Genomic DNA, 15,000 nt, shown 5'->3' with positions numbered 1-15,000 from the left:
AGTCACCACTGCAAGGCAGGACAGGCAGATGATCCTAAGTCAGATGGCTACAGACATTGAGGACTGAGTGGGACAGAATCCAGCAGCAATCCATCCAAAGACTGGTAGGCAGTATGCGCCAACGATGCACTGCCTGTATCCAAAACAATGGTGGCCACACACGCTATTGAAAGGGGACTGGCATTGCACCCTGAGCTGTTCTGTACTGTAGAACAAACTTATGAGATGGTGTATCTTGGTCAAAAACTTGACATGTCGTCAATAAAATGCCAATGTTTCAATGCCGAAAGTGGCGACAATCCGTCCGGCAGTTTTGAAGGAGATACGTCAAATTACGCGCAGACGTTAACAGAAATTATATATATGTATATATATATATATATATATATATATATATATATATATATATATATATATATATATATATATATACATACATACAGTAGACTGGGCGTAAGTCGGCAGCGTGTAACTCGTCACTTCGCCAAAGTCGGCAGCGTCAAAAAGTCCAGAATTTATCTCATGTTAAATCCCTTTGAATAAAGGGTCATCCCTCTGTAAGTCGTCATCTCTAAGTCGTCACTTCGTCTAAGTCGTCAGATGTTGTCCGTTCCCACGTAATGGAAACTCAAGTAAATTACCACTCCTAACTCGTCACACGGAACTGCTGCCTCGTGAGAAGCCCGATTTCATGGAATCGTGATGCTCGCTCATTGGTTTACACCGCCAGTGATAGGCTATTTATAACTGCGTACACACGTTGATCGCACTGCAGGCAAGACAATGGCGACTAAGCGTAAGCTTACAACTAAAACCTACCAAGAAAAATACGACATTATCCAGTTTTGCGAGGCAAACCCACTGATGAAGAAAACAGCCATAGCTGAGAAGTTGGACATCAAACGGCAGACATTGAACGATATCTTGAAGAATAAGGGCAAGATATTTGGACAAGTGGAGAAGATCGCGAGGCCGGTGGTAAGTGTGAAACGCGTGAAATGTGTGTCCTTTGAAGATGCCGATGACGCGCTCATCATCTGGTTTCGGCAAATGTCGGCTCAGCCAAATATTTGGTTGGGCGGTGAAATGTTGCTGCTGAAGGCACGTAAATTCGCTGCGGACCTCGGGCATGATGATGCCGAGACCTTGCCGATTCACTGGATAGACAGATTCAAAGTGAGAAGGGGAATTGGCAAGATCAAGAGGTGCGGCGAATCAGGCAGCGTGGATTCGCCGATACTGTTTGGATGTGATGCGCCGATACTGTCTTTTGGTGGAGGATTGCCCAGATAACATCATGGAATACAATGACCGGTTTGAGTCCTTTCTCATGTACCAGATGCCCAAGAGTTTGAGGCAGTCAAACATAACAGATTACTTCGCGAAGGAGTAAAGGATTAATCGAGCTTCGTGTTGAAGTCCGATCATGGTTTTATATTGGCTTGTTTTGTACATTACCGCACTCACTCACACATAGGCATTGAATGGTAATCATCACCACGATGACTGTGTCATGTAATTTGTCACCATACCATCACCGATGGTATATGAGTTGTCTTACAGTTGTTCATTATCTTTACTTTTGATAAACTGATTCATGAATTCCATCTTTGCTTGATCACTTTCCAACTCACCAATGAACCCCCACCTTTGCCCCGAGGATTGTGTTTTCCTTTTGCTACAATAGCCGGCTCTCACACATATGTGTCCAGGCCACGCGCGACTTCATCCTTCACCCCACAGTCATCATGAATGTTCGCATATGCGTAAGTCGTCACATTTCTAAGTCGTCACTTTTTTCTCGGTCCCGATGATGACGACTTACGCCTAGTCGACTGTATGTATATGTGTATATATATATATATATATATATATATATATATATATATATATATATATATATATATATATATATATATATATATATATATATATATATACATTCACATAATTTTTATTCTTTTTGTTACATATATGTGTATAAGTATCTGTATATGTATATGCTTAGTGTTGGATTTATGTTTGGTGTGGTGGGCTTGGGATCCTGGGATCTTGAGTTTAAATCCCATTTGGGGTTGAATTAATACCAGGTGGGGTTGACTCTGCCTGTCATCCTCCTTTGTTTGACAAAATGAGTACGAGCTTGCTGGTGTCCTGTGTTGGAGTCGTGAACCATCCAGGGTTGTGCCCAATGGCCAAGGAGACTGCTTAGGCAGCACCAACGCTCTGCACAGAATGGGGTCCCGATGGATGTGCATATATATATATATATATATATATATATATATATATATATATATATATATATATATATATATATATATTTATTTTTTTATTTTTTTTTCCATACACACACTCTTTCTCTGAGTGAAAAATGAATGCAAATTAATTGTACACTGAAGAATATATGTATACACTGATTACATCTGCCACCAAAGATGGAGGTTATGTTTTCACCCTTTCTGTCTGTCTGTGTGCAGGATATCTCAAAACGTTGTCGACAGATTTGGATGAAACTTGCTGGACAGGTTCGGTGTGTGACTATGATGAATGATTAGATTTTGGTGAAGATCTGGATCATGATCGGACTACCAGAATTTTTTCAGTGGTTCTTCACAATTGAGAGGTGGGGCCAAATATGATATACAGCACGATATCTCAAAAAGTTGTTGACGGATTCGTACGAATCTTGGTGGACAGATTGTGTGTGTGACAATGAGGAATTGATTAGATTTTGGTGAAGATCTGGATCCGGATCCGACTAGTAGTAATTTTTTTTAATTATTCTTCACCATTGAGAGACTGTGCCAAAAACGAAATGTAGCATGATATTTGAAAAATGTATTGGGCCCGATGAGTTCTTGTGGATCAGGCATTGCGTTTCAGAGGTATGCACACTATTGAATGCCCTTCTTGTTTTTAATGTGATGTTCGATGCTGAACATCTTTCATCTCCATCACCGATCTCTGGCCCGATGTCTCTTTTTGTGAATGCACTGGATAGAGCTGATGCTCAAGCAGCGATAAGACTGTGATGTTCCGTCTTGTTGATCCAGGTTTTGAGAATTACTACTCAGGTCAGTACCTCAAAAGACATTGCCATTCATTGGGCATGAAGCTCGGGAAAGTGACTGAAAGAAGCAGCTAATTTTGACCTCCTGAACCCCTGCTTCACCTGAGGGTCATTTGTGTAAACCACTCACTTTGTCTGTATGGGCTTGGCCAGAGGGTGTGTGACACTTTAGCATTCTTTGTGTAAAATTGTCTGTTCGTGTTACATTATGTTAACATATGACTGACTCTCCACAGGGAAGGCGAACAGGTCTGTTCTTGAACTCAACAAAGATACTACTCGATTCACTTATGTTTGAAATGCTAACTCTCCGCATCAATGCTATGCCAATTGTCACTGATAATTGAAACGACAATCATGGACCAGCCACAAACAAAAGCAACTATAACCCAAAAGACCATCGGGCAAGTTGCATATTTCGAGGTATTTGAATTCTCGTGTCGGCTGTGATGAAATGTCCTCTGTACTCAGAGCCATGCGTAGAATGCCAGGTCCACCTTCTAGAAGTTTTGCTCTTTCTACCCAGGCACACTCAAGTGGGAACACTTATTCCAGGCCTTATTGCATACATTCAAGGAACTGCTGCACAGACCAATCACACACTGGATCTGGCACAAGAATCAGAGGTTGCAAATACTTGGTCAATAATTTACATGTAAAAGATGACTTTAAAATGTTATATGTGTTATTAATGACCAAGATTATTAAATACTACACGAGTATTTTGCCGAGTCAACAGGGTTCCGGAAAAACGAATAAACCAGTTGACAAATGAATATTTGAGACTCATGATTCTAGACCAAAGGCCAATGAAGAGCTTAACCTATATTGGTTTTCCAAGAGATTTTCTCACCATAAGTCCAGCAGCCAAGGGGAGTGACCCCTAATTCTCTGATATAGTTTTTTTCTCTGCTGATTATTCATCTTTGGGGTGTATATAATGAGATCTAGGGTGGTGTTGACCTGTCACCCTTGAGCAATTTTAAATATTGAAGATGGCGTCCAAGATGGCTGCCGCGAAGGACTAAAATTCGAAAATTCCTATTATTTTAATGTTTTCTGCCATAAAACAATGATGTTTTGGCCAAGATATACGAAGACCATAAGGGGAAAACCAGAGATGTCACTTTTTATAAATTTCAGGGTTATTGCACCCGCCAATAGTTGGCAACATAAGGTTTCCTCTCATAATATTACTTTAACAAATAACCAGGGGTGTCACATAATTTATATGGTATAAAGTTTAGCCGTGCAATGAAAAAACAAGTGTTGTCAAAGCTGAACAAGTAGAAACCCAGAGTTGTCAGTACTTTACTCCTGGTTTTCTCCCTTTCATTCATGTTAACTGTTCCACCATAATATTTAGAGTTGAGAAACTAAAAAATGAAAGGTTGTAAAACTTTCACAGCATAAACTCTGAGCACTACAATGGCCTATTTGGTTATATCATGGGCTCCGTAGTTGGTGCATATCGTGGTTCAAGCCTGGTCAAACCTTTATTGTGACTTTTATGGGACCCACACCGTGGCTTAATGGTTAGCGTGTCTGAGTACCCATCCTCATTCGATGTACCCACCGCCCAATCAACCTGCTTAGGTATATGAGGGAGTCACACGAGGTGACTTTGACTATCGCGGGGATGGTTTATCCTTGGTTTCCTCCCGGTTTTCCATCATATTAAGTAGTACGGAGTAAGAAATGGAGAATCCATCGTCATATAAGCGAAATACCCTTGAGTATGGCATTGAACACCAATCAAACAAAAAAACAATGACCGTTTAATGTTGAAAAAAAAAATCTGTGATCACCAAAGTCATGTAATGTATGCTAATAACCAACAAGCATGAATTTGCTACACACCCTGGGTTAAAATTGCATGGCAATTATTAAACAAGGGAATAACCAGTGATGTCAGTTGGCAACATTGATTCGTTCTTTGCTCTTAAATTAAATAACACAGAAGCTTGGCAAATGCTACATGCTTAATTTGATCGGCCAATGATCACTCTTCCTTTTACTGGAAAAGAAATCTATATGACAGTTATTAAACAGTCCACCAAAGTCTTGAAACTTTGTTTTTCAGTTTCTTCAAAATTGACTTATCCTGACATCTCTGGTTTTCCCCTTGTGGTCTTCATACATTTTTGTGTCAAATGGATTCAATAGAAAGGGTTTGAGAAGTTTTGGATGTACTGCTGCTATGGTAATTACGCAATATGGCTTCCATAAAGGTGGTAAAAATGACAAAACTGCCATAACGTCCAAGATAATATGAATAGAACATTCTTTGCTATAGCTATATAACATCGACTACAATAAATTCAATACAAAGGATGAATGAGTTTAATATTTTCTGTTGCCATGGTAACCACCTTAAATAGCTTCCAAAACGACCACTTTGATGGCCGAAACTAAACAACAAAGATGAACAACAAAGAGCAGTATGATTTGTTCCTGGATATTATCATTTAGGGCTATACAAGATGACCACAGGAAATGCTATCAAATTGACCAGAGAGATTGCAAAGAATATCAAAAATGAAATTGCATCGAGAATACCATGGATTACATGTAGGTGACAACTACCATTAAAGAAACTACGTGAGCACACACGAATGTTCATGTCAGAAAACAATCTATCTTCAGCTGTCAGAGGAGTCAAGATGTATCTACATGTATCTTAGCCCTCATTATCTGCACAGCTTCAAGATTTGGCTTGCAGGCATTTCAGTTTAGAGTGGTGCCACAAAATTAATGTTCTGACACAATGGGCCATTGGGTATTTGCAGATGGAAACAGATGTGTATACGTCCCCGGGTTCAGTTGAGAGACATCTCGTCATTTTCGTCATCATCGTCTGCCTGTAGAACCTGCTTTGTTCTTTCGTTGAAACAACCCTGGCCACCCTGACATGCACAGAACACTGAGCAGGCAAGGTTTGCACTGTTGCAACCACATCTTTGTGTCTTGCATGGGATCTCACTACTGCAAGAACATCTGATGAGTTTCAGTAAATCATCTGGTACAAGGGGGATGTCACTGGAAAGAGTTGTTGGGAAAAGTGTTTTGGAGCCATCTTCCGGTGACCATCCAAATGCTGTTGGATGCATTCTCGGTGGATCTGGTTGCAGTGCATTCCTCCAGACTGCCACCTGAAGGTGAGCGCAGGCCACATTTTCCTTGAATGCCTTATTTGTTGGAGGCAAGGTAGCCAGCTTTGGTGCACAGGCCACACTCCGGCCCACTTTGCTTACCCACATTTTCTGGCGTGCCTCTGTCAATGACGTACATTTAGTCTGGCCATAACAGACCAGAATGAATGGTGTTGCCTGTGAGTTGACCTCCGACAGAACGTGACTTGTGACACCTATATAGCTTAGGGCATGAACGCCAGCTCTCAGGACTCTGAGTGCCACAGCTTTTCTAATTCCGAAGTATGTTGCCACTGTATCGCAACCAGTGAGTCCATGTGTTGCTAAGAGGTCTGGGATGATTTCACGATGCTGGTCAACAGTGGCATTGATATCAATCACTGCAGGACCATGAATTGGCGAAACCATCAAGACAGAGGTTGAAGCTGGTATGCCACCTTGGCAACATAAGTGAAGCAGAAGAAGAAAGATGTCAGTGTTGTCTGCAACCACAAGCACTTTCTTAGCCTTCACCTCTGCCACTTGTTGAACAATCATGGTATCCGCCTCCTCCTGCGTTGTTTTCATGTCCTGGCGCTTGATGACGACACCACTATTAATCTCCACTGGCACAGGGTCACTTCCAGTGAGAACAAGCTCATGCAGTCCTTGTGATAACGAGCGTCAACTGCATGCAAGTCACTGACAGCACCTTCAATGCGACTTTGGACTTCATTTGCCCAGTGGTGGTTAAGAGAATTACATTTTTCAAGAAGATATTCTTTGTAGGGCTTACCACCATATTCAGTATGGGTTGAACGACACAGGAAGGCTGGTCTCCATCTTTGAGGATTGTTTGGATCCTTGTTTATTTCACAAGCTTTGCCACAGTACAGGCAATGAAGCTTGAAGTCAAACACTGACGATGACCATCGTAATCTTTTGGCTGGAGGGGCACCCTCATTATTCTTATACTTGGCGAGGTTGGTTTTTGATGTATACCGAGACACGCAGTTTCTGTGGTAGTAGATCTTCAAGTTCTCATTTTCAGCAAGCTGTGTTTCAAGTTCTACATGCAAGGTGTCCCCATAAACTTTGCTCGCATTGATAATCGTTTCTATTCGTGCCACACCGGAACTTAAAGACGCAGCCCTGCTCCATGGTTTAGCTCCAGATTAAAACAAAGAAAGAAAATATTAATTAAGTATTAATGTTGACAATTTTAGGGAGAGAAAGAATGCTCTGTACACGTCACATCATGTCATTCCAACTTTAGACTCCTATTGTCGTCAGAATATCTGAAACGTAATGGTAATCAATGTGATATTAGTAGAAAAGACATGTTTATCAAAACGTTACAGTACCCATTATGGTAGCATCTTTGTGGTCACCATGGCAACATCAAACAGTTTATTTATCATATCCATCCCATCATGATCTAAGGGTTAGAAAACATTTAACCAAGGCCAAAAATGTACGGTTTTGTGTTGTATATCTTTAACACTTATTTCAAACATCCGAATGTTCATTTTAGATGGTTACCATGGCAACAGAAAATCATAACTCATCAAACCTATTTTATTCAATACATTATGGTCATTAGCATATACCTAGAAAATAAAAACAATGCTCTAATAAACATTTTCTTTAAATTTATGGCAGTTTTGCCATTTTTACCACCTTTTACCGACTTAATGGTAGCCATATTGCTAGTTACCATAGCAACTTCTCATCCAATACTTCTCAAACCATTTCTATCGAAATTATTGGACCCCAAAACATATATCTTGGCATATAAGTCATTGATCTATGGCAGAAAACATTGGAATAATGAGAATTTTCGAATTTTGGTCCTTCGCAGCAGCCATCTTGGACGCCATCTTGAATATTTAAAATTGCTCAAGGGTGACCGGTCCACACCACCCTAGATCTCATTATATACACCCCAATGATAAATAAAATCAGCAGACAAAAAAAAACTATATCAGACATTTTTGGGTTAGGGGGAAATTTGGCCTTTGGCTGCCGGACTACATCCCCCTCTAACCTTGGCCCTTGAAGATGAAGCTGCGCTCCCCACGCTGCCAGGTCATGTGCTCAAAACCCAGAAGAGTGGTGTCCACTCGCAGGTTTGAACCGCTCTTCCACACTTTGTACACGTCGCTCGGGCACATGCGTGCCACCAGTGGAACTGTGGGAGAGCAAAGTCGGACAAAGCACGTAGTCTGTCACCCTTGAAAGCCTCTTATCCGTTAGTGCCATTGAGGACGGTGTTCCCCCATTGCAGCAATTTGAGACATATTCCCTTCCATATATATATATATATATATATATATATATATATATATATATATATATATATATATATATATATATATATATATATATATATATATATATATATATCATTGTTTCACTGAACAATTCGCTGATCATTTTTAGCTTATGTGGAATTTACGTTCCAGATAGGTATTTTAATCACGCACCGCCCGTCCATCCGTCTCCTATTTTGATGTCGCTGGGTCAATCCAGCTGAAATTTGGCAGCAACATTCCTCCCCTGACTGGTAACAGGAATTGCAAAGGTCGTTCCAGTTACATGACTTCAAGTAGGTCAAAATGGCTGACTTAGTAAATTTCTTCAAAATTCTTCTTCTCCAGACCCACCAGTCAGAATGCCACCAAGTTTGGGTTCCAACATTAGGCCAGGGTAGGGATGTTAAATTTTGGAGGTCATGCCAATCACATGACCGGAAATGTGTCAAAATGGCCGACCATCAATTTTTGGAAAAATCACGTAAATGTCTTCAAAAGTCTTTTTCTCCAGACCCACCAGTCAGAATGCTACCAAATTTGGGTCTCAACATTAGGACACAGTCCTGAAGTTAAATTACGGAGGCTGTGCTGATCACGTGATTGGAAGTGTGTCAAAATGGTGGTCACACAAATTTCTTCCAAAATCTTTTCTGCAAACCCACCAGGCAGAATGCTACCAAATCTGGGTTGCAACATTAGGCTAGGGTAGGGATGTTAATTATATTGTGGAAGTCATGCGGATCACGTGACCGGAAGTGTGTCAAAATGGCTGACTTGGTCAACTTTTGGGAAAAATCCCATTCATTTATTTAAAATCTTCTGCAGATCCACCTGTCAGAATGCTACCAAATTTGGGTTACAACATTAGGCCAGGGCCCAGATAAGCCACAGGTCCAGTGGTCTTATTTTTGAATAACTGAATCAACGCTATGCCAAACGGCCTTCCATCCCAGTTATAGGCTGTCTTAAACACTGACCTACTGTACAGTAATGACTCAGGGCCTGGGCATCACTAGCATCCAAGTGCAGACTGAGGTATGGGGGCTGTCGCTTCCCCGATGTAGAGGGGTTTCTTATACCTTTTTATCTTCTCATAAATCTCAATTGTTCCTGTAATTCCCAGCATATTAAAACTTCCACCCACTTCTAAATCCTCACGGTTACTCATATCTATTGAATAAGCTTGTCCACCTAGTTCAAACTTAATTGCTTCTTTCATTCCTTCATCTCACAATTCTTTTTCATTTCATGTCATCTGCTGTGCCATTCTTTTCTACCCTATGCTTCATTAATCATTTATACCACTTTTATGTTGCTCATTTGTTTGTGACTTGTCATGCCAGATCCATATGTTACCTGCCATCCATGTCAGCAGGTAAACCTCTGCCTTCTGTTCCATAGTTCTCTCATGCACCTCAATGACTGCATTTAAAATCTTGTTTTCTAACACACACATACCTATTGATGTTAGTAATATTTTCACAACAAGTTTGAGGGTCTCCATCTTTCCTATTTTTTTATTATTCCACTTGCATTTTAAATTTCTCCTTGAATGTCTACCTACTTTATATCTGCACCTTGAAAGAAAAGGTGATGTTTATTTTACTTTTTCTGTGATGGTGTTATTTCAGCTTTTCAGCGAGCACAGTGTTAAGTTTTAATCACTCGTTTTAAAGCCCATCAAAAATGACAGGTTGAAATTATTTTATTTGAAATATTCAGTGACTGGAAGATATGATGTTTTGGAGCAAGAAAAAGCATTATTTTAAAACACTACATGTACAAATGTTACCATATATTCTTTATCGTCTGGGACCATTCATTTTGAGGGTACGGCCTCATGATCATGCGAAAGCCTGAAGCCTTGGCCTAGCGTCAGGTGTGCTTATATCTTCTACATTCTCGTTATACTCTGCATGCATTACACATCACGTGCTGCGAATTTCACCTCTAGGTCAGGTCAGGTATGGGGGCATGTACCAGAGAAGCGTATTGCTGCGTCCACTTTCCGCCAGTACTCCAGGGGCCTCCTTCTGGCCATCCTCCAGGCAGATGCCTGGCCCATCCCCATCTCCTTGAGATGCTGATCAACCTGCTGCAATCATGAGGTACGTGGTTGGCCCATTGCCCTCCTCCACTCACGAGGTTCCGACGCTGAGAGAATCTGGTGAGCAGGATCAGCGTCAGTAAAAAGAGCCAAATGTCCATACAGTCACGGCTGTATGGACTATGCAGGTAACAAATCTCATTTGAGTCTCTCTCAGCACCGCTCGTTGGACACAAAGTCCGACCAGCGATAGCCAAGGATTCTCCGAAGAGACCTGGTATCAAAGGAATTAAGTCTCCATCTCAGATCCCTGGTCAGAGTCCAAGTCTCACATCCATAGAGCAAGACTGGAAGCACCAAGGACCTGAAGACTCAGACTTTCGTCCTCGCGCATCGGTACCGACAGCACCATACCCCCATGATCCAGTGAATCCAGGCCAGTGAATGACTCCCCAAGTCCGACCCAGACGTCTGTCGACCTCTGGCTCACAGCCAGCAGAGACATGAATATCACTGCCAAGGTAAGTGAATCTCTCTCTGACCTCAACATCCTCACCACAAACAGGTACAGACGGGTGAGCAGCATCCAATATGTCATTGAAAGCCTGGATCTTGGTTTTAACCCAGGAAACCCGTAATCCCAGCAGCTCCGACTGCTCATTCAGCACCTCGAAGGCCCCCAAAAGGATATCTAGAGTCTCCGCAAAGATGACTGCATCATCTGCAAAATCAAGGTCAGAGATCTTGACATTCCCAAAGGATGCACCACAGCTTGATCTGTCTGACATACTCCCCAGACTCCAATCCATACAAGTGCTGAAAAGTGTGGGGGCCAGTACACACCCCTGACAAACTCCAGTAACAAATGAAAATAAGTCGGAGATGGTATCACTACATCTCACAGCACTTTCAGGACAAGAGTATTGTTCAGACCTCAGATCGATCAGTTTTGGAGGCATCCCACAAAGACCAAGAATCCTCCAGAGAGCATCCCAATTCACTGAATCAAACGCTTTTTCAGAGATCAACATCGGCTGCAAGCAGCCCCTGCTGAAACTCTCATATGCGTTCGGTGAGGACCGGAAGAGCAAGGATAAGTGCAATTGTTGACCTCTTTGGTGTTAAGCCTGACTGCTCTGGACGCTGGTTCTCAAGCACATGATGGCGAACCCTATCAAGAATTATCCGAGCAAAGACCTTGCCGGCACTGAGAGCAGCGTCACCCCTCGGTAGTTGTTTTGCATTTTTGCCGCCACCATCCCTACCCCGTTTGCGATTCTGTGTCGATACGGGGAACTTGCTTTTTAATGAAATGCGAGATTATTATTTTGTGTATTTTTTGACCCGATGACGAGTAATTTAATCAAACATTTTGTTGGAAGCAATGTGGATTGGGCCAACCAATGCAATAGGACTTGTACTCCTATAATTCCTTACATGTACATGCAGCACTCATATTCCTTACTTCGCTGGTATATACTCAACTTCATTCTGACATCCTATGTCTGGAAAGGCTGACTTTGTCGCCCTGGGATTAATTTCTCATACGACTAAATCCGGTGCTGTACACGCAAACGAAGAGGAAACACTCAAGATCTCTTAATATTGCAGACCCAGCATGTTTTAGAAGGGATTATATCTAATTTCCTCCTGTTCAACCTCACCGATTCCTTCCACATGATATGACCCTGTTATCAATTCTGCCAGCTCAAAGGAAATATGATTGTCCATTATGAATGAGTCAACCCTCAGAATCAACAGTCACAGCCATGGATCATGATTACAAAGTCAGTCGTTGCACGCTCGGTGCAAACAGGCCACATCGTGCCGACGTGAAATGATTCCAACTTACCCCAACTTGTGAATTCCCATTTCATCTCCACATAAAAATCTCGCGCCTGTCAGAGGTGAGAAAAATTAAGGAGGATAAAAAAAACAACAAGAAACACATAAAATGGCAGTGTGAAAACCTCACCTCTGTGAAAGAACCACAGTGGCTTTAACAAGTGGTGATCTTAACATTTAAATTAGACATCCTTCGAGACAACGGGCTCAATTTGGCATTGCTGTATCATAGACTAATGCAGGTGTGGAATTAATTCGTACAAATCTTATCAGCAATGCTCAATGCTCAGCTCAAATCTCAGGATCAACAGCAAAATCAGCTGAAGTCATAATCATGCATGTGTTTGTCTTTATGGGTCAAAGAAGGTTATAAAACACACATGTATGTCACATGTGCTTCCGTAGAATCAATTAAGTGCACAAGTTGGAGTCAAGACTGTGGAGGTGTAAATCAGAGTTCCCTTTTTTACTTTTCCTCTTGAATAAACTCAGTGGTGTAATGATTAGAGTGTCTGCTCCGAGTCTGGGAGGTCGGTGGTTCAAATCCCAACGGAGTTATAACAAAGACTTTTAAAATTATATGTGCTACTTCCTTTCTTCATGCTCAGCATTTAACATGTTAAGGGCATGGACAATCCCCGTAGGTTAGCATCCATGGGGAGCAGGAAATTCCTCATTCGGAAATCCCCCCTGAGTGCGATGAGAAAGGAGTTGTGATGTCGCTAGTACCCAGAGTGGCCCGAGAGGTGACGGCACTTCCTCCAAGCTCAGTGGCGGTGTTTGTCTTGTCTAACAGTGCTGTGTTATGATGTGGTGAATCTGTTAGTTGTCATCCAACAGTTTTCTCTTTGTACCTTATCTGCTGACCGATTGCACACAGTTGGTCTGCTCTTATATGAGCCTCGATATCTGTATAATAAATTTTTTTCAATGTGAAATGTATCAGTAAGAGTTCTGCCGATTATGTTCTGCTGATCAATGAACATACCTCGTTTGCCAAATTTAGCTTCCAAAAGTTGCAATCATTAGACCATGATCTGAGCTACCACCTCTCGCGATTGTCACTCAATAATTAAAACATAAATAGCTAAATTGTGGGATTAAATATGGAAACAATGAAAACAGAAGCAAAACAGGTTCAAAACTGGAACAGCAATCGGTGGAGCACATACCTCTGCCAGGCTAAACAGTTTACATTTCGTGTACCACTGATGGGCCAGATCTTCATCCGGATCTGAACCAAAATCGAATCGGTTTGTTCTTGTCACCTACCTAACTCATCTACCCAGTTTGGTCATAACTCGTCCATAACTTTTTTAAATATCATCATATATCATAATAAAAATCGTTTTTGGCCCCATCTTTCAATGGTGAAGAATCACTTAAAAATTTTAATAATCCTCATATCCAGATTCGGATCTTCACCAAAATGGAACAAATTCGTTCTTATCACACACCCTACCTGTCCACCGAGTTTCATCCGAATCCGTCAGCAACTTTTTCAGACATCCCGCTCACACAGACAGACAGACAGACAGACAGACAGACAGACAGACAGACAGGGTGAAACCATAACCTGCATCCACCTTTGGTGGCAGAGGTGATGAAAAAAGGGTCTTTTCCAACGGTCTACTGGTTATGAAGAAGCTTATATGTTAAACGTCACATGCAGGACAAACACATGAGGCGATATCAGTGCACATTGACATGAATTACAAGGTCATCAGCAGACAATGAACGAAATCATCATGAGTATGTGGCATTGCAAAAGTTCAAAGAGCAAACAACTTACAACGGTCGAAGATACAATCAATAAATTATGTCTAACAAATGTGTACAGTTTATAAATGAAACATACATTTGTATATTTTCTTCTTAATTACAGCACTATGTACGCATGTTGAAAAATAAATAAACGGTGGCATGTCTTGGATGACGGTATCTCGTTTGCAGAACTTCTTGACCGCCACTCATAGTATACAGGACACGAAGCTGAGATGTTAGCATCACGAGCTATGCACTGAAATGGGAATACCAAAACAAGACCAACCCAAACACCCATTTAAGAAAATAGTGACGTTTTCAAACCAGATTCAAAATAAGCAAGAGATTTCAAGGAGTGAATGTGTATGGACTTGAGACTATTGAGGCAAAGAGTCCAAGGTTTCAGGGTATCCTTTGAATATGCCCAATGACCAGCTATCTTCAGCATGGTTCTTGGTCTTCTTCTTGCATATCACAGCTTGGCTGCTGGGTAGCTCTCATTTTGTTAGGACATGACTATGCTGCTGATGCTGTGCCCCTATACCAGTACACTGGTACTCATTTCACCGACCTTGGAAGGATAACACGCTGAGTCAACCCCACCTAGTAGCAATTCAGTGGACAATAGGGCTTGAACTCAGGACCATGAGATCCTAGCAGCCATTCTAACCATGAAGCCAACACCAGGCTTCGAGCCTGGTTCTTAGTGATTTAATAAGATAGGGACTTGCTGAATGAAGTGAATAGTCTCGTCTTCTTCTTTTGTATGTAGTGCAAGACTGTAGGGCAGTGGCACAGCTGTGGCCCTGATGAAATGCCCTCTGC

General features: G+C 41.5%; 1 protein-coding gene and 1 pseudogene across 4 annotated transcripts in view; both read right to left on the bottom strand.

Annotated features, from left to right (window-relative positions):
* Positions 1 to 15,000, bottom strand: part of ANKRD13B (ankyrin repeat domain 13B) — a 279,821-nt gene that overhangs the window by 121,691 nt on the left and 143,130 nt on the right. For 3 of the 4 annotated variants that reach the window (XM_085860510.1, XM_085860511.1, XM_085860512.1), the window contains 2 exons: positions 12,419 to 12,464; positions 8,252 to 8,395 (listed from right to left, as the gene is read on the bottom strand). In XM_085860510.1, the coding sequence (XP_085716636.1) occupies positions 8,252 to 8,395; positions 12,419 to 12,464 (190 nt within the window). The remainder of the gene's footprint in view (positions 1 to 8,251; positions 8,396 to 12,418; positions 12,465 to 15,000) is intronic. The other variant, XM_085860513.1, reaches the window with a different exon arrangement.
* Positions 5,825 to 7,572, bottom strand: LOC147011010 (uncharacterized; annotated as a pseudogene).

Source organism: Eptatretus burgeri, chromosome 16 (assembly GCF_056783735.1).
Source record: "Eptatretus burgeri isolate ZD-2024b chromosome 16, Ebu_testis_v1, whole genome shotgun sequence".
Classification (NCBI taxonomy): Eukaryota; Metazoa; Chordata; class Myxini; order Myxiniformes; family Myxinidae; genus Eptatretus; species Eptatretus burgeri.
Note: the sequence above shows the minus strand (reverse complement) of the source record. Positions and strands in the feature narration are given on the sequence as shown.